General features: G+C 42.9%; 1 protein-coding gene across 13 annotated transcripts in view; it reads right to left on the bottom strand.

The window, feature by feature from the left end:
• LOC144721414 (complement C3-like) overlaps positions 1-20377 on the bottom strand; it is a 366684-nt gene that overhangs the window by 161081 nt on the left and 185226 nt on the right. For all 13 annotated transcript variants that reach the window (XM_078599020.1, XM_078599027.1, XM_078599021.1 and 10 more), the window contains 5 exons: positions 14894-14972; positions 14361-14494; positions 10903-10951; positions 8748-8834; positions 7000-7203 (listed from right to left, as the gene is read on the bottom strand). In XM_078599020.1, the coding sequence (XP_078455146.1) occupies positions 7000-7203; positions 8748-8834; positions 10903-10951; positions 14361-14494; positions 14894-14972 (553 nt within the window). The remainder of the gene's footprint in view (positions 1-6999; positions 7204-8747; positions 8835-10902; positions 10952-14360; positions 14495-14893; positions 14973-20377) is intronic.

Here is a 20377-nt window from a genome sequence, read left to right as displayed (position 1 = left end):
TCCCTCCAGCTTTTATAATTTCGCCTCTTATGCCGTCCACTCCTGGACTTTTGTTTTTCTGCACATGTTTAATTGCTTTTTCTAATTTTTCGTATGTTTTAACTTTCATCATCCCTTGGTGATGGGGATATCTTTTCTAGTTCCTCCAGCAGCTCTTTATTCTCTTGATCTGTATCTCAATACAAATCACTACAACACTCAGTCCATCTGTTTTTGTCTCTTCCTTGTTCATCAAATATCTTACCATCTTTGTGTTTTTATCACTGTTTACCTTTGTTGCCACTACGCTATTTGTGTCCATGACTAGTTTGTACACTTCCCTGGTTTTGTATTCTCCAGCATAGTATTCAATGTCGCGACAACCATTTATGAGTATCCTTTCTTGCCAATGTCCTTACCTCATTGCTTTACATTTTTTACTTATCCATAATATAGGTTTTTTGGGGTTGGATCGCGTAAATATATAAATGTGTCATTAAAACACACCACCACCCGACACAGCCAACAAAAACATGCAAATTCGTCACTAGTGTAGGGGTGTCAGGGGAAGGATTCCCACCAATAGGATGGTTAGTGGGAGGGGTGATCGAGTAGATATAAGGGGAGAACGGGCGGGAAGAGGGGGCCTTTGGCGGGAACGAGAATGGGACGGCTGGGGACAGGTGTGGATGGGAGAAAAGGATTAAAAGACGAAACCCCTGCAATCTTGTGTCGGCTCTCCTTTACACTAGTACAGCACACCGGTGTGTTGGAAAGCCAAGCCACAACATTTACAATCTGAGTACGACGTTTTCACAGTAATTACAACTAGCTTCATCAGGCGACAGCCAGATTTGTGGAGAAGTCCACCTGTTTCATTCCTTATGTAGAGGTGTAGATGTGGTGACCACACTTCTGCACTCTTGCGCAAAGTGGGGGGGGGGAGATTAATGAGTCAACGTACATTATGCATGTGTATGTGTATAATGTGAGCCCTTTGATCTTGTCCTTGCTGTCCATTGTGTGTATTAAAATAGGCATACCAACGGTAATCCCTATTGAAGTATGGTGGTCTGTAAGGAATGCATTTAAACAATGTAAAAAAAAACCTCTTATGGATATTGGTCGCAAAATCTTACGTATTTTGTACTTAGTCGGCATCTTGTCAGATTCCTTTATCTTTAGCCAAAATTTCTCAGTTATCCATTTTCTATTAGGTTTTATATCTAAGAGTGCTGTTGCTTCTACTGCTTGCTCCAGTATCTACTTCAGTGCCAATGCCTTGTTGTCTATGCTAAGGTGTTTCTTTTTTGCCTCCCTGATTCTACTTAATATTTTCTCTTCATATTTACTTGGGTTGCATAGAACCAAGCTGTGGTCCGATGACACATCGGCTCCTTGGACTGTTCTGTAAAGTCGAACTGTTTTCTATCGTATATCAATCATTACCTAATCCATCATATTTGTTTTCCATCTGGTACCCTCCATGTCTATTATCTGCAGTCTTTATGTTTGAACTTAGTAATAAAGTTTAGCATGTCATGCATGATGCGTTCCCATCCGGTGTTATCCTTCCCAACTTTTGCGTTCCAATCTCCCACAATATTTTTTTATGTTTCCAAGGCAGTTCCTTTAACGTATTTTACAGCATTACATAGAACTCTTCAATATCCTAATCTAATGTTGGTGCATATATTTGGATGACAGACCTATTTAGGGGTTGTCCATTCAATCTTTCTACAATTACTCTTGCTGTAACCAGCCTGTATCCCAAAAATTATGCTTTGGCTTTTGCACTCCAACAAGAAACCTACCCCTTCGATGTTCAATTTATATTCCCTTGACCAGATCACTTCATTCCCATTTATCTCCCCCGTTCATATCTATCTAATTTCTGCCAGTTCTAGATGTCATATCTCTATCTTTCTATTTACTTTCTTAGCAGCTCCAACTTGTCCTGCCTCTTCGTTGTTTTGGAATTTGACTGCTTTGTTCCTGATGGTGTCAGCTGCTGCTGCTTTTCTGGTACCAAATTTCACCCGACCCTCCTACCTCCTACTTTTTTTGTATCCAGGCTAGAGAATGGCTCAGATGTCCACTGGATTGTAGACCCCTGAGACGTAGTTAAAGCTCCATATAAAAGCTTGAATTATTGGGACAGCTCCCCCCGCCCCCCATATGGGATTTTTTTTAGATCTCCCTCTAGATTATATTGTTAACATCTGGAGCTGTCCGTGACCAAACTTCTGTCTCAAGTGCAATGAGTTGATGGTGTCAGCATGATTACTAACTACACAAAAACATAATATTTGGTTCTGCACAAAATTTGACAATTTCTCAGCTACTGAGAATTGAAAACATTGGTTTTAATTTCAGGTGATAAATATGACTCAGTGGGTGGGAAACTACTTCAACTTACTGTGTGGACCAGAGTAACCCTTTTCTACTTGCACATCTGAGTTGAGCAGGGTAGGGCTTTCACAGTAATTGGGTGGGTTTCCACAGTTATTTGCTGTTCCAAGGAGGTTCCAAATCGTGATATGCTGGCCTCCACAAGACATGAATCTGGCTCAGTGCCAAGCACAACAAAATAATTTGCTTGAAAACATCATTGAGCCTTCAAATTTTCGACTCCATTCTTTAAAAATGTAGCTGAAGCCACAAAGATGTATTTATCCAAATACATAGAAATAGCATGCATCTCCATTTTTATTTCTGCACTTGTTTTTGTTCAATATCTGTCAAATTGCCATTCTGAGCTGTATGGCACAGCAGAAAGCACACAATGATTACACTGGTCAACAAAAAAAATCTGATCTCAGATTTGCTCTATCACATCTCATTTTATGCTATCGGCATACCCCATTTTCATTGATTTTACCCAAAATTAACTCCGTCACTTATGATTGCAAGTTGTTGCGAGTCAGTGACTGCTTTAGTGTTAAAATATGGTGTTGTATTTTTAGGATAGTGTGTTTATAATATCATTTTATGTAGATATCCACATTTATTTAATATTTTTCTTCTGCAGGGCATGATCTAACAATGGCTACAACATCCGAAAGAAGGAAATGCAGTAATGACCCAGATATCTTCTGCTACATCTGTGGCAGCTTCACTTTGCATGATCAAAGGCGCAACATCAATACCTTTGTCAAAAGGTTTATCTTACCTACTTTAAAGTACGACTTGGAGACCAAGACAAAAATTGGGCTCCTCACAAAGTGTGTAAAACCTGTGTTGAAACTTTGCTAAGCTGAAGTTTGGTGTGCCAATGGTTTGGAGAGAACCTACAAACCATTTGGATAACTGCTACTTCTGCCTTGTCAATGTAAAATGTTTCAATAAGAAAAACAAACAACACTTACAATACCCAGATATCCCATCTGCCAGACGACCAGTTTAGCACTGTGAGGAAATACCTGTGCCTGTATTTACTGAGTTACCAGAGATTGATGTTGAATCCCTCAGTTTACCTGCTTCTACAGATGATGATGATGATGCTCAGATCGAATATAGGCCATCTGATGCAGATTGTGATAAAAATGTCTCTGTTTAGTCAGCCTGAATTGAATGATCTTGTAAGAGATTTGTATTTGCCAAAGCAGTCTGCTGAATTGTTGGCTTCCAGGCTGCAAGAGAAAGGACTACTCAGACCTGGCACTAGTGTCTCCTTTTATCGTAACAGAGAAGCAGCACTTCGAAAGTACTTCCATTCAGATGGTCAACTTGTTTATTGTAATGATGTTGAAGGGCTTCTTCTCAATATGGGACTGCCCGCATATGATTCAAGTGAATGGAGACTTTTTATTGACAGTAGTAAAAGGAGTTTGAAATGTGTGTTACTTCACAACAGAAATATACATGGTTCAATCCCAATAGGACACTCTGTAAAAATGAATGAAGAGTATGCCAACATCAAGATTGTTCTGGATAGATTGGAATACCATGTTCATGGATGGCTAATTTGCGTCGATTTGAAAATGGTTAATTTTCTGCGGGGTCAGCAAGGAGGTCACACCAAATACCCTTGTTTCCTGTGCTACTGGGATAGTAGGGCTATATTAGAACACTGGGTTAAAAAGAACTGGCCACCAAGAATCAGTTTGACGCCTGGTGACAAGAACATCAAGAATGAGCCTCTGGTTGATAGGAATAAAATTGTATTTCCCCCACTGCACATAAAACTTGGGTTAATGAAGCAATTCATCAAAGCTCTTGATCACACTGTAGACTGCTTCAGCTATATATGTTCAACCTTTTCAAGTCTCAGTGCCGAGAAGAAAAAGGCAGGAATATTTGATGGCCCTCAAATAAGAACACTCATCAGGGATCCACACTTTGTTACAACAATGACTGCGGCAGAGGCTAGAACTTGGAATGCATTCTCTGATGTGGTGCGGAATTTCCTTGGGAACAGGAAAGCGGACAACTATCGAGAGATTGTGGAGGAGCTGCTCTTGAGTCTCCAAGCACTTGGATGTAGAATGAGCATCAAGGTTCACTACTTACATAGTCACTTGGCCCAGTTTCCAGAGAACATGGGTCACGTGAGCGAAGAGCAAGGTGAACGCTTTCATCAAGACATTAAAGTTATGGAAGAACGTTACCAAGGCCGATGGGACTCAAACATGATGGCAGATTACTGCTGGTCCTTGATGAGAGACATTCCACAAGCTGTACATCGGAGATCGTCAAAGAAGAGGTCATTTATGCAGATGTAACATCACTATTGTGAATGACCTTTTTGTACATATTTTTCTTATCTTCACAATTCAATTCTTACATGGTAATATGCATTCACTCACATTGATATGCAGTCACTTTCACAACTTTGTGCTACGGCTCATTAAATGTTTGCTCCTTATTATTGTATATTGCATTTTATTTTACTCTTGTATGGATGTCTGTTTAGCTATTCGTATATGAGCATAAATTTGCTGTTTTTATTGAAAATGCAATATTTGATATCTCAAAAACCTGATGTGATAGACAAAAACTGATGCCAGATTTGGAATCAGCACCCAAAAATCACATTAAAACCGTTGGAATATCTTATTCCAGAAAAAGTGTGTTGACCAGTGTTATCAGTGTTCTTATCTAGGCATGCTGCTGTCGTTTTTCATTCTCAAGTTCAGCTGTCCCAGGGAGTTGCACCCAGGTATCCACCGCCTTGTTCCAACATTTTGATCCTAGACAATTTCTGCCCCAGATTCCAGTTGAGCGCTAACCACAGCACCCTCTGTGCAGTGACATTGTATCAAACTAAATGACCTACATGGCACGAGGAGGCCTTCAGCAACGGATTGACAAAAGTAAAGCTTATAACTCGCCATATGTGAATGTATGGCTCTTTATTACATACTGGTATTTTATACTTGTGAAGATACGTTTTCAGCACAAGGATATAATCTCCAATAGGTCTCTTAAGACACGAACCATGGTAGGAATTTGTCCAAAACAGTTGAAAATTGTCAAAAAATAACCAATTGGTAACCATTTTACAAACGGCCAATTAGTCACAATTTTACAAACAGCCAATGACTGCCCCTCCCACCCTACGTAATAACGGAGCTGTTTTTCTCCACGTGCTCAGCGTTCAGCCAATAGGAAACGTCCCCAAATTAACTCCCGCCGGAGCTGCTTTGCTACCAGGTACGCAATGCTTACCAATGGGAGGATCTGTGGCAAACAGACAATGACAACTGGAGGCTAAGCCTCCCATGTGTCAATCGCTAAACCAATGGTAAACTCCATACACTCCAGCCAAAGGTAATTTATGATATTCTATAATTGAATAACTGGCACGTCTCGGCTTCTGCGATGGCCCCAACGCAGTTCCTCAACTTAAGGGCAGCTTTACAGCTTCCTTACAGATTTACAGTATTTGAGCATTTCTTCACTTTTTTATATTCTTTCGTTCTTTTGGTAAAGTCACGTAGATACAAAAAAATAAATAAAAATAAAGTGAATAAAAATATCACGACGTTTCGATCACAACACAAGCGGTCGTCATCAGGAAAATGGGTTAGCCTCTCAAGGCAAACTATTTAAAAAGGTTTGGAGATGGTCGTAGCCAAAGTGTATCAGCAGCACCAGCAGCAGGGGTGGGGCAGCAACAATACCAATGCAGCAGCAATGCCAATGCAACAAAGGGCCGCCAGGAAATCACTGCACCCCGCTCCACCCACCACACTGCTGACGGTGGAGGTTGACAAGAAAACACAAATCAAGTCATGACCCAAAAGTGGTTGATGACATCTTTCCAATGATTGCTGAGTCTAGAACCTTCCTCTCGGTTGAAATTGTGTCTGAGTCTGTAAAAATGAATGGCTTCATGAACGAATCTTTGTTGATAGCCAGTAGAATTGCAAAGTACCGTCGTCTAAGAGAAATACATTTCGTGTGAGCAAGCCGCATTAAAATAATGATCAGCCATGGCAGAAGAATTGGTCCTACCATGTTTCACTTAAAATATATTGGGCAACGTTTTACTTTAGTTACACGAAGATATGATGTGCACTGAATTAATCATGGTTATAAAATACCTGGTAATACAGTAGCTGGTATTCTTTTCAAAAATGATAAATGTTTTCATAGAAACTTATGTAAACACTATTGTGATTTTTTTCCACACGAAATACTCAGTCTCAACTATTTTGTCAGGAGGGTCCGGCCATATTTTTGCAGAAACAGGCGATGTTGCCATGTGCAATCGCAATTATATTATTTGCATCCTATTTGTCACCATTTGGATGTCTGAAGAATACCGGTTACACTGGGTACTTTGTTTTGCTTTTGGAGGAAACTGGTGAATCTGGAGGAACGCCATGCAGAACAGGTGAAAAAATAACACTACAAAGAGGCGCCCAAGTTGGGAATTGAACCCATGGATTTTTGCTGAGGCACGAGTGTTACCCCTGCACCACCCTTGATGAGATGCAATAATGTAAAAGCGAGATGTCTGGGCTGCACACTTGCTGCTGAACTACAAGTCATCCATCCTTGGAGGCCACTCACCTTGTTTGAGGAACGCTATTGCCTCTTCTCTCCGATTGAGGCCAATTTTCCCCCACTCCTGGACTGAGTCCAAGTAAATTAGTGTCAGTGTAGTTGGAGCCATTCTAATCATGTTCTGCTCACCACATCCTGATGGAACCTGAATCAGATGTGATATGGACTTTGCATCGAGGCAGTTGACCATAGTCTCTGCCAATTCATCTCCTGAAAAGTAGAATTAAAATAACCCATGGTTATCCAAGTTAATTCAGCAACAGCAGTTTTACTATCCTGGGTATGCCGGTCTAGAACAAACTGGCTTCGGACATCCGGTAAGGACCCAGTCGAGCACTGATGGAAATCCTCTTAAGATCTCTCTACTGGCTGCCAGTGCACCAGATATATGTAGCATTTGCATTTGAGACTGGGATTTCTAGGGCTAGAGCTTACAGAATTGGCTCCACTAGTTACATCATTAGCTTCTCTGGACGTGCCCCAAGTACTAACAAGTGTCACGACGTGAACACTGATGCCTGGCTATCTCAAACCGCTTATAACTCGTTACGTTTTAGGTCGTATCAGTTGCTCTTCAAATTTACTGAGATTGGCAGTGCGACAGCAAAATCATCCATTGCATATTGTGCTTTCAGCATTGCAGCGCCATTAAACTGGAACTTGCTTAGTTGGGGCTTCCACCACTTACCGAGTGATCAACTTCTGTTCTGGCCAGCTTCAAAAACAAACTAAAAACCAGCTGGTTCACTGGTCAATTGTAAAATGACTAATGGCCAGGTGCGTGCCTCTTTCAATTTCACGCTGCTGTATACGTGGATTTTTATACTAAAAAATATCAACATTCGGCACAATGTGCGATCCTATGCTTGCTCATTCGTACCACTGCTTAGAGGAAGAACTGCTAGTAGAGCAAACTCTACAAGGTATTTTGGTCTACTCTTCGTAGGATTGTGTCCAGTGCTCTAACAATCACACCACTGGCAGTTTGATTTATTTCCCAAGTAAGAAGGTAAACATGCTGCGTTCATAGCTCTGCACATTTCTAAACACGCGGCAATCCGGTAACCAGTCTTTTCCGGGGTTTTCATTTGTTTACTGGTAATGCACAAACCATTGTAACAGCTCTAATAACAATACACTTGAAGGGATCTTTAATGAATTTCTTAATGTCACTTCCCAGAGGCCTTCTCTAACACGGGCTGATGCACTGCTCTACAAGAGGAACATTATTTATCTCAATGATGTTGATAGCACCATTGAAATAAACCACTTCAGAAAACATCTGCAGTTTCCAACACCATACTTTTTGTACTGCCTCCAAAGTAAGCTCACGGGCCCCTATGATGCTGCCCATCTGGGCAATGACATGGCCCAGTGGCAGGGCGTCCGTGGCTTGTTGCAGAAATGTGTGGTTCGAATCCGGCATACAGCCTGGTTAAAACTACAGGTGTATTAAATGTTAAATATTCTGACATTCAAAACAAGTAGGAAGCAGCATCGCCACCTACTGTGGAGAGTATAGCAAGTTGTGCCTGTGAAACATTTGCACCTTTATAATAGCCATGTGCAATAGGAATGGCAAAGATACCAAATGTAAAAAATGAGTATGCATTATAATAGGAAACCACACCTAAAAACAGCCTTGCATGAGCTGCAGCAGAGTTTTGGCGTTATAAGTGTACATGGGAGAATGTTGTGTCATTCACTGTAACACTTATGGCGTTTGGATTTGTATCGTGTCCCTTTCTACTCACCTTTAACACTAATGAATGTTAAAACATCCGAGTTGGGCACAACGTCTGGACTGATTTCATTTTTTATAAAGAATGTATTTCGCTCTTCTGCAAATGACAAATAGATTAATGTGAAAAACAACCCTCACAAACACCGGCCAGTTTGAGGCTGCAGATATTTTCACTCATGCAATCAAATCTATCTTGCAAATTGCCGAATGGAAAGATGAATCTCTAACCTTTTTTTAAAATCTATCTTACCTTACATCTGTACCTACCACTTGGTCTTCTCAAAGTCCTTCCTCTTTATAGTTGATGACAAATGTGCCCCATTAGCAATGTTTAATGAAGCCTCATGGTTCAACCCATACATTGCCCAGCTCATCCATTTCAGAAACCCAGCTTAGAAACTCCTAGAAAAGATTTGGACTCAAACTAGACAAACTACAGTCCTGTGTGACCACTGCACCTAATTAGTCTGTTAGCTCAAATACTGTAATTTTCAGGATACCCTCTCGGTTTAAAAATATGATCCCTAACTTTTCTGGAAATACATAAAGACCCTAAATGTAAAACCAATACCCCATACATTTAACCTTTCCATTCACGAGGCATCCATCCCTCCTCAATGAGAAAACTGATTTTGTGTGCCCCTTATCATAATGGTGGCACAACAGACAGCCCTAACAATTACAACTATCTCAATCCTCTCCACTGGCATAAAGTTTTTTGAGAATATTTTAAAATCATAAATTACATCCTAGAATATGCTCTCTTCCATCCGAATCAATCTGGCTTACGAGAAAAATAGAGCACAATCCCTGCAGTACTCAATACTCTTGATTTTCTTCCAACAGTCTTGCATTTTTCGTCATTGCGCCATCCTATTCCTTGACTAATCAACAGCATTTGACACTGGGTCACACTGTAATTTAGCAAAGTATAAAATGCCCAAATTTTTAGGATTGTACAATCAAAGAGATTTACAACATATTCTTGGATCTGTCGGAAAGACAGCGTCCGACAGCTCTGTTTTTCACCTGTTGTGGCCGAAACATCGTGAGAATGTAATTGTTTTATTTTTATTATTTTATTATTTCCCTTCTACGTGACTTTACCGAAATATCCAAGAATATGAATCCCTGCAGTCACGAAAGCTTTAAATCGAGATTTACAACACTTATCTGATTAATTAAAAATTGTCCCTATAAAAAATACATCTGAGAGGACCCCTATTACTAAGGGCTCTGCTTCGCCCTATCCTGTTTTCTGTCCCCCTGTATATCCGGAGAAGAGAAAGCTGCTAAAGACCGTCCAGCATGGTGTGGGATTGTTGCGGCCTTATGCTCCACAGAGAGTGAAGTGGACTAAGCTAAACATATCTGGAGAAACCATCACTGGGCCGTCTTCATCCTAAATGTCCTCTTAAACAATGCTGCCAATTCCCTAAAGGATCACTTAGTTCCTCTAACTCCCTCCCATAGCCTTGAAAAGTGCCTCCTTATTTTAATCGAAAATTGCATCTGATAAAACTTTGGTAGATTTCTGGAATTCCCTTGCTGGTCATCAACAGCTTTTGTCCCCCTTCTCTTCCCCTCTTTATTTCCCTATTAAACCAAAACAAAGACTATACTTTGCAACTATGCCTAACTTTTTTTCTGGCACCTCTGGTTCCCACGTTTTCGCTGGTTTTTATTGCATGTTTCGTTTAAGACTATTAAATACCTCGCTTATTAGTTGTGTAATATTCTTTAAAGACCCTGTTTTCGTTCTTTGCAATATTTATTTTTTTTGTCTTTTATTTTGTTGTCACTGCTGTGCTCATGCACCACGGATCTCCTTTGTACAAACTCCGAGTGTGAAACGACTGCAGACTATGCCTGTGAAACACGGCACCTTGATAATGGCCCTGCGCTATAAGAATGATGCATATATCAAATGTACACAATTACTATTTTGAATAATTATGGAAGAAAACATGAATACATGTGACTGTTCTTGGATTATTAGGAAGACTGCACTTGTCTTTAAAATGTGTAAGCAGTAATAGTAAAACAAAACATTAATGTGATGCATTTTTGGATACTCTTCTTGGATTAGAATTTGCAATATATTTAAAAATCTACTTGGACAAACGTATATGGAATACAGTGTAAATGTTGTGATCTATACTTACCAACATGAACAATTCTTGATTCAGACAGGATCTCTCTTACACCTTCCGGCTAAACAAAATACAAATTTAGAAAAATCACGTTTCTGGTAAAATGTACGTGTAATTAATCTTGTTCTTAATTTATTGTTCTGCTTGTTTAACCAGGAAAGCCTGAAAAGTCTGAGGAAGGTCCTGCCAAATTTGTGGAAACAGGGGCGATGTTACAGCTCTGTATGCAATCATAATGGAGTAAACTGAAGATATTTTTTCAGTTAGTGTGTTTTCTTTTTAAGCTGTGGGACGGAACAGGAGAAATCCAGGAAATCCATGCAAACCAGGGGAAGGGCATACAAACTCCAAACAGAGGTGCCAGTCAGCAATTGAAGCCAGACCCTTCCTGCTGAGACATGTGTTACCACTCTTGATTTGAAGCTTTCGTGACTGCAGGAATCCATATTCTCTGGTTCTTTCGGTAAAGTCACGTAGATAGAAATAAGAAAACACGACGTTTCGGTCACAACACAAGCGTCCATCTTCAGGTGAGAAATGATCTGCTGTTGTGGCTTTATATCGGCAAGGGAGGAAGGAAAAGGGGGTCGTGGCTGCAGGAGTTCACGGTGGAGAGGCGGGTCGTAGCTGGAGTCAAGGGTCGAGAGAGGGTGAAACGGGGAGCCAGGGTCAAGAGGGTAGGGATAGTGGATATAGCACAGCACCAGGGCTGGACGTGGCTGTGCTCCTCGGTCGGCCGTGTTGGATGATCCCACGACCGGCGCAGAGGAGACAGCACAGGGCAGCCGGCTGTGTTGGGAACCAGTGGGACCTAGCCCGGGACCCCTAACCCCTGGGAAGTGGTTCACCCCTCCCGTGTCTTGTGTAGCCCTTTAATAAACGGCGAAAGCCCTTAACCTCACCTCCATCTCTGAGTGAGTCGTCGCCAGCTCCTCAACACAGGTATGGGTGGGGGCTGGAGAAATGAGCATGTCAATGAGCTTTATTTAGTAACCGGAAACCAAGATGAACGGTTGGGTGAGTGAAAATCATAGCAGTTAAAACTTTACATGGTTTATCACGTCCCTCCAATGATTGCTCAATCTGAATCCATCTTCTCGATTAAAGTTTTGTTGGGGTTTGTATATCTGGATGGCTTCATGAACAAATATCTGATGGTAGCCCGAAAGTTTGCAGAGCACCTTCGTCTCGGAGAAAACAATGTAATGTGTGCCCACAACGTTGAAACAATAATCCGCCACCGCCAAGGTGTTTTGTTCTGCTGTGTTTCAAATCCGCTTTGTGTTCGCGAACCCGGTCTGATGTAACTGCTGCTGCAGACACAACTCAGCTTATAGACACCAGGACATTGTATATCCGGAATCGCATCCTTCACCGATGGGGTTAAATCACGGATTTTGTGTACTGTATTGAACCGAACTTGGATCTTGTGTTTGTTCAAGATTTTGGAAATCCTTTTGGTAACCCCTGCTATGTATGGTAAGGTGATGGTTTTGATTGGGTCCTCATATGGTTCTCAATCCATGGTTCGGGATGCAGCTTTGCGGATTGTGCGGTCAGAATATCCATTCCTCCTGAGAGCCTAGCGTACGTACTCAAGCTCACTGGCTAGGTGGGGCTGGTCGGAGATGCAACTGGCCCTATGATGTAGTGTTTTGATGAGGGAATTCTTCTGGGCTGGATGGTGGTGGGAGTCAGGCTTTAGATAGGAATCCGTGTGGGTAGCTTTCCTATAGACAGTGTCCCAATGACCTGATGGCTCGTTGCATCTCTGACCAGCACCACCTCGCCAGTGAGCTTGAGCAGGCCACAACAGCAGATAATTTTCTCACCTGAAGATGAACGCTTGTGTTGCGTCCGAAACGTCGTATTTTCTTTTGTTATTTTTTCTATCTACGTGACTTTACCGAAAAAAACAGAGTATGTGTTACCATTGTGCCACTCTTGCCCATTAAAATGCTCAGCTGATTGGTGGAAGAGGGTATGCATTACACAGGTCGTACCAGTGTAATTGGTTCAGCTGCTGCTGTATAAAGGGACTGCTGAAGCCAGATTTTAGAGAGGAAGGCAGGAAGCTGTGGCTTCATGTGGCCTGTACAACTAATTTCCACAAATTACCACAAACGACAGAACTTAATTTACAACAAGCTACCACAGACTATTGCCAACTACCACAAATGTATCAAACTGCCGCAAAGTTTGCTACAAAGTACGACAAAGGACCCCCATAACCCACAGCCCACCCCCACAGCCATCCCCCTCGCTTCACCTTTCCTATCCCTCCCCCACCTTTGCACCCCCTATGGTCTCCCACGCTTTACCTCGCCATACGCGTCCTGATAATACATTTGCTGTGGTGCACCCAGAGAAGCTGGGGGGTGGGGAGTGTGGTTCAGAAACTTGCACCGTTATTCAATTGCCACACTGGGAGATTGAACCGCACCGGCGACTGTTGAATTGCAAGTCTGGTGTTGTCACTATTAAACAGCTTGGGCAATTCTCTTCCTTTTCGATTTAAAGCTTTTGTGACTGCAGGGATTCATCTTCTTGGTTCTTTCGGTAAAGTCCCGTAGAAGGGAAATAATAAAAATAAAACATAATAAAATACAATTCTCACGACGTTTCGGCCACAACGCAAGCAGCCGTCCTCAGGTGAAGAACAGGGCTGTCGGAAAGACAGCGTCTGAATGGACACCACCAAGCTTGGTAGCGTATATTTAAGTTGGGTTAAAGGGGGAAGGGCGCCTTGACAAAGGAATTTGCATATCAACAGGTGAATTTAGCATATTTATAGAAAATGCAGATATGGGATTAGTCACTACTTGTGGAATGCGTAGGAGGTGGGGGGGGTCTCAACGTCATATTATGCCCGTGCATTATGTAGGATTAGCAGCAACAAAGGGAGGAAGTGGGGTTAGCAGTAATAAAGGGAAGGAATTTTAATAGCTGCAGCAGCCATACCACCACGTAAAAAAACTAAAATATGAACTACATCAATATTATCAATATACTAAATATTGGTGCCCTTCCCCCTTTAACCCAGCTTAAATATACGCTGCCAAGCTTGGTGGTGTCCATTCAGATGCTGTCTTTCCGACAGCCCTGTTCTTCACCTGAGGACGGCTGCTTGCGTTGTGGCCGAAACGTCGTGAGAATTGTATTTTATTATTTTATTATTTCCCTTCTACGTGACTTTACCGAAAGAACCAATAAGATGAATTCTCTTCCTGTTTTACTTAAACTAGCAATGCACACATTCTTTGGTCATAACCGTCCATCCCTCCCTCCAGCCAACCAGAATTTTTTTCTAATGAAATATAAATGGTAAATTATTTGTCATTTACTGTCACGTCTAATAGCTCTAACGAGTGTAATGTTGTTCAGCGGATTGCAGGAGTGTGATCCACACCGAGTTAGAGAAATGTTCACTGATAAAGTCGTTGAGGAAAAAAATGTGGTGTGTGAATTACCACCACACGCAAAATTTTCTGGACACCGTCGCCAAACGTGTGGCCGTACACACGGGAGCGAATAGATATCTGATGCTCTCCGATCTTCAGCGGCACAATGGGAAATGACACCACCATAGCACCCTTTGCCTTCACTGGGACACAACAAAAACACGGCAAACACCATGGGTGCCAATACACATAATGCTGGATGAATGCCTGGCCGAGCGGTCACACGTATTCTGCTTTTGACAAGATTATGAATCAATCGAGATCTGAATTACTCCATGTAAAGATTTGGCAAAATGTGTCGTTAATACCCTCCACCACCTGACATCCAAACAAATTAAATTTCTAAGTGAACAAGTGTTTGATGTGACAATTGTTATTTATTCAGCTCACATTGCTATCTTGAACAATTCTAGAAACCAAATTTAGGAATTTAAACAACGTATTTATGTTGACACTTCACCTTGAGAACATTGCTGGATATGCCACATGTACAGTTAATGAACATGTGCAGAAGTTAATTTTACAAATAAATGTCCACACACCTGTGGATTTCTGATTGGGCTTCGCTCCAGATTTTGATGTGCTGCAAATTGACTCAACATTATCCATTTCTGTTAAAACCTATGTGGCACAAGAAATACAGAAATTACTTCACAGATCATATCCTCAAGAAACACAAGTAGGTATATTAAAACATGTTGCACACTTTGAACAAAAATAAAGTATAGTGTAGCAAATGCAAAGTGTATTATATTAATAACAAATAATACATTAGTGCAAAAACAAACACAACACAGCACGAGCCTCCTGGCAGAAACCTGCCAGCACAGAAAAATATAATTAATCCACTTGTTTACTCAATAAAGCCTGTCTGAGTCTCAAGACTATTTCCAGAAGGCCCTACAAGGTTTTCGCAATATAGATGGTTTCTATGTGACACCCCAATTTGAGTAATTTCAGGGGTTTTTTCAAATTTTGCTAATTTTAACCATGACACCAGCACTTTTCAAATGACATCACATGAACTTTACCTTACACAATAATACACCTGCAGTAATAATCAGGATGATCTGCAGAATTCTAACTGGGAACCTAAGCAACAATCGGCAAACACACTACTGCTGGGATGTTTAACAGGATAAGAGGCCTCCTGAAGGAACTTTAGAATTTTGAGTAGTTACGTGATGCCATTTTCCAACTATGCTCTGAAACAAAGTGACCAAATTATTTTCTGACAGTTCCGAATAGAAGTTTTTATCTTATAGCAAGACCGCTGTGGCACAATTCGATATGCATGTGTAATACCGTTGAGGACTCTTGGACACCCGGGGTTGAGGCACACGTATTTATTCCGCAACAGTTGTCACAACCGCGGACATACAATACTGGAGGGGGTATCGGCCCCCTCACCTGGCTAGCTGGGAATACACTGCTAGCTATCTCTGACCTACCTCCTAGTCCTCCACTAACGGGCTAGGGGAGGCTGTCTGGCCCGACACTGGTAAGTCGGGCTACGGTACCCGGAGTCCCAGAGCACTAGCTCTGGTTCTCGGGACCACGCCGCTGGCTCGGTCCTGCGCGGCCCTGACAAGGGCGGCGTCCCAGGGGAGTCCAGGGCTCTAGCTAGACGATCTTCGGTCTTCACTGGTTTAGCTTTAACATTCTGCCCCGAGCCCTCTGACACATCCCCCTTTATACTCAACCCCCGCTGAGGGGTGGGGCCCCAGGCTGCCTGGTGCGGACGTTGTTGAGAGCACCCCCCCCCCGTGCACTCACGTAGCCCCGCCCACTGTGTTTGTTTCCCATAAGCTGCCATGCATAACGGCTCTCTCTCTAACACCCCTACACATGCAAGTGGAAAGATATATTAAAATATAACAAATCAATACATTAAAAGATAAATCAATACATTAAAACATTTAAAGTGTTCACACCACCTCAAATATGTAAGCAATATATTCCATACTGGGATATATACATATATAGTTTCGAGTGTTAAGAGGTGATCTTTGTGCCCAGATAATGAACCTACATTTAATTAAGCCACTCTTTGCAAAATAGATTCGTATGTGATCCATGCTATGTTGATGTCTGATCAGTGTGAAAGAGTATACAAAATACCCTCTTGAGTTCGCTTGAGTGTAGGCACTTCCACCAGCAGTGGTATGAGCAAGCAAGTAAGCAAGTGTAGGGCTGTACCTTTAACGATTAAGTGTGAAACAAAGGTGAATGTACCACACAGTGACTTAGGCTGGTGTGCAGTTTGTACATTCGTAGGTGAGATCAGTGCATTCGTTACTAATGTAGTGATATGGAATGTTTCACTATGGCGTCTAGCACTGGCTGCTGGCAACCCTGTCGGGCAGCAGGTGAGGGGGTAGGTGGGAGGAAGGGATGTGGGGAGAAGGTTACAGCGGGGGTATGGGGAGGAGCCCGGGAACCTTCTAGGAGGTTCTAGAAGGGGGCGTAGCCAAGGTGGAGCGAGGCTGTGCTGGGGAGATAAAAGGGGGACCCCGGGGAGGACTCGTGGCCGTTGTTAGAGTGGACCCCTGGTGCCCATCAAGTTAAGTCTCGTCAAGTCTTCGTCATCATCGACATCGTCTTACCGTCATCTTCAGCGTTGTGGGTCAGGCAGCCTGTTGCTGTCCTGACCTTATTGTAGTATTCCCTGTGCCTGCGAAGGCTATAAATAAACAGAGTCCCTCCTGATGTAGTGTCTCTTTAGTATTTCACTCCACTAACATTCTTCTGGAATCGGTTACAGGGTCCTGACCAGTAACCGATTCTCAACGGTTACTGGTTTTCCAGTTGTTTATTAGCAGCACTTGAGTAATTCCCACTGGTTTGCCTGCCCAGAAGTTCAATCTAGATCTCCAGGTTCACAACGTAACACGTGATTGCTAAACAACTTCCCTTATAGGAATGTTTCTTTATTTAAAATATTGTGTGTGGACATTTGGTGATGTCATGGGTGAGATGAGGAGCGCTGAACAAACCTTTATAACCCCTACTATAGTAAACAACCCTACAAGTTCACCATACCACCTATTTTACTCATCAACCACGATCCTTGCCCCTTTTCATAGCCTCGAGGGGGTTTGTTTTTCCAAAAACAAGTCTTCCTTTTGGGGCATTCTTTAAACCCCTCTAGGCGTAGGGCTTTTTTGTGCATTAGTTTGAGCCTCCTTTGGCTAGGCTAGAGGCACATCCGCTCTCCCATAACCTCATGCCCTTGGCAGATAGGACCGCCAGGAAGAAATCCAAGGATTCGTCCCTGCCGGCCTCCCCAGTTAAAGTGAGGTCAGAGACCCCCCCTGAGAGCTTCTGCAAAACCTCTTGGGAAAAAATGGAGTGGCTAGCCCAGCCAACAGAGGAAAACACAGCTTTCCACCGGGTCTTGAATGATGAGTTAAGCAAGGTCTGCAAAGGGTGAAGAGGCAAGAGGCCATAATGATAACCTCACTTGAGGAACCAGGCAGGGTAGCTAAAATGGACAAAGCCAGACTGTTGGAGCTTGAGGAAACCTACAACAAACTGGACGCCAAGGGGCGGGAGTGTCAACTCAAGGCCTTCTGGCGAAAATTGATGACAACTAGCCCTTATCTCTGTTCTGAAAAATCAAGCTGAATGGATTCGAATCCCGGAATCTTTGGACACACAACCTGGTAAGCCACAGTTAATTGTGCAAGCCTACCAGGTTGGAAAGAGCCAGGAGGGACTCGATGGAGAACAACAACTTGGACCGCGCCCCCTGCTGATCCTGTTCGTGATTCGCCACGGCACCACTGAGGCATTGAAGGCAGCAAGGATGGCAAGAGAGAAGGCCACTTCACTGGAGGGTTATCGGGTCTTTATCATGCCGACTTAACCCTGGCAGATGCCAAGAGAATATACCTTGTTCTGCCTCTAGACAGGAACCTGGTGGGGAGAGCTGGGATATGATCACAGCCACTCTACCCAGCTAAGCTGCAAGTCCACATCCGGGGGAGAAGGCTTAACTTCCTTGCACTGGGTGACATGGGAAACAAGGAGGTGCAGGAGATTCTGCAGGGCCTGAAAAGGAATGGAGGACAACTATGAGCTCACTATCAGGAATCAGAACCCCACCGGCATGAGGCGCAGGCCCAGCTGGGTCTGCATCATCAGTGCCGGATGATGTGTCTCCTTCGTGCAGCAGAACGGAGCACTGCCATTGCAGTTTTTCTCATCTATTTTCCTTTTCTCCTCTCTTGACCAAACCGATGTATCTCCCTCCCCTCATCTCCCCATTTTCCCCCTCCCACCCCATTATTGGGCCCTTCCTCCCTATCTATAAGTATTTTTTCGTCTCTCACTCTGTCTCTGTCTTTCTTCCTTTTAACGCTTTTAGCGGACAAACTGTTAGGTTGAAAATTTTAACAAAGTAGACCAGGGGTCCTCAAACTACGGCCCGCGGGCCACATGCGGCCCACCGAGGACATTTATCCGGCCCATGGTCACTAATTGGGCTGCGCTTGTGAGCACTAATTGGGCTGCGCTGGTGAGCACTAATTGGGCTGCGCTGGTGAGCACTCATTGGGCTGCGGTGGTGGGCACTGATTGGGCTGCGGTGGCGAGCACTGATTTGGCTGCGCTGGTGAGCACTGATTGAGCTGCGGCGGTGGGCACTGATTGAGCTGCGGCGGTGGGCACTCATTGGACTGCGCTGGTGAATGGTTCAATGGGCCAATTGACTGGACTTGCCCCCCAGGCCTAAGGCTGCCAGCCCTCCCCTGGCTGCGCTTGACTGGCTCTCCCTCCCTCAGCTCCCTCACTTGCCCCTCGGCTCCACTCCCAGTGATATTCCTGTGTGCTGGGGATGTACTGCGATCTGTGAACAAAACTGCAGGTGTAATTAACTTTTTAATGGCACCCGCACCAGTGTGAGCCTGGGGTAAAAGCGGAGTTCCCCCAATCAGACTGCATTGATGGGCAGTGCAGTCTGTATGTCTCTGTGTGGGCAAAGTTATTGCTGGTATATTGTTTTTGTAGCGCTGTATATATATTGGTATTTTACTAATAGCAATTTTGACTCCCTAGGAAACAATGATGTCAAGAAAGAGAAAAATTGACTCGGAGTGTAGGATATTCAAAGAACAGTGGACTTATGATTACTTTTTCATGCAGTACAAGGAAAGAGCTGTGTGTCTGATATGCCAGAATATATTGTCTGTGTTCAAAGAATACAATTTACGTCGACACTATGAAACTCAACATGAAGATAAATATGATTGTTTGGTCGGAGAAGTGAGAAAAGATAAAATATTAAAACTGAAAAATACATTAACAACTCAGCAAAATACTTTTGTGAAGCAGAAGCAGCTAAATATTTCATCACTGCGAGCAAGTTTTCAAGTTTCCAAGCTAATAGCGTGCACTGGCAGACCATTCGTGGAGTGAGAATTTGTTAAAGAATGCCTTCTTTCTGTTGCCAAAGAGATGTGTCCAGAGAAGGCCGATTTATTTAGTACAGTGAGTCTTTCAGGACCTACAATTACACGGAGGATTGAAGAAATGGGAGACAATTTGCATCAGCATTTGCAAAACTCCACAAAAAAACTTTCCTATTTTTCCTTGGCACTCGACGAAAGCAATGATGTTCGTGAGTCTGCACAATTTCTAATTTTTATTCGTGGGACGAATGACTATTTTGAAGTCACAGAAGAGCTTGCAGCACTGCAAAGCATCAAAGGAACAACTACAGGAGAGGATATCTATGAAAAAGTTTGCCAAACTGTGAATGGTTTGGAGCTGAACTGGGCTAAACTAGCCAGTGTGACAACTGATGGTGCTCCTAGCATGGTGGGGTCTAAGAAAGGAGTAATTGCTCGCATTAACCAAGAGATGGACAAACATAACCATTCTCATCCAATAGCCATACACTGCCTCATCCACCAACAAGCGCTGTGTAGTAAATCACTGAAGTGGGACTCTGTTATGAAAATTGTGGAATCTTGTGTTAACTTCATTAGAGCTCATGCACTAAACCACAGACAATTTCAGGAATT

The sequence above is a fragment of the Lampetra planeri genome, chromosome 11 (assembly GCF_965212315.1).
Source record: "Lampetra planeri chromosome 11, kcLamPlan1.2.h2, whole genome shotgun sequence".
NCBI classification, from domain to species: domain Eukaryota; kingdom Metazoa; phylum Chordata; class Hyperoartia; order Petromyzontiformes; family Petromyzontidae; genus Lampetra; species Lampetra planeri.
This window is presented reverse-complemented; position numbering and strand designations above follow the sequence as displayed.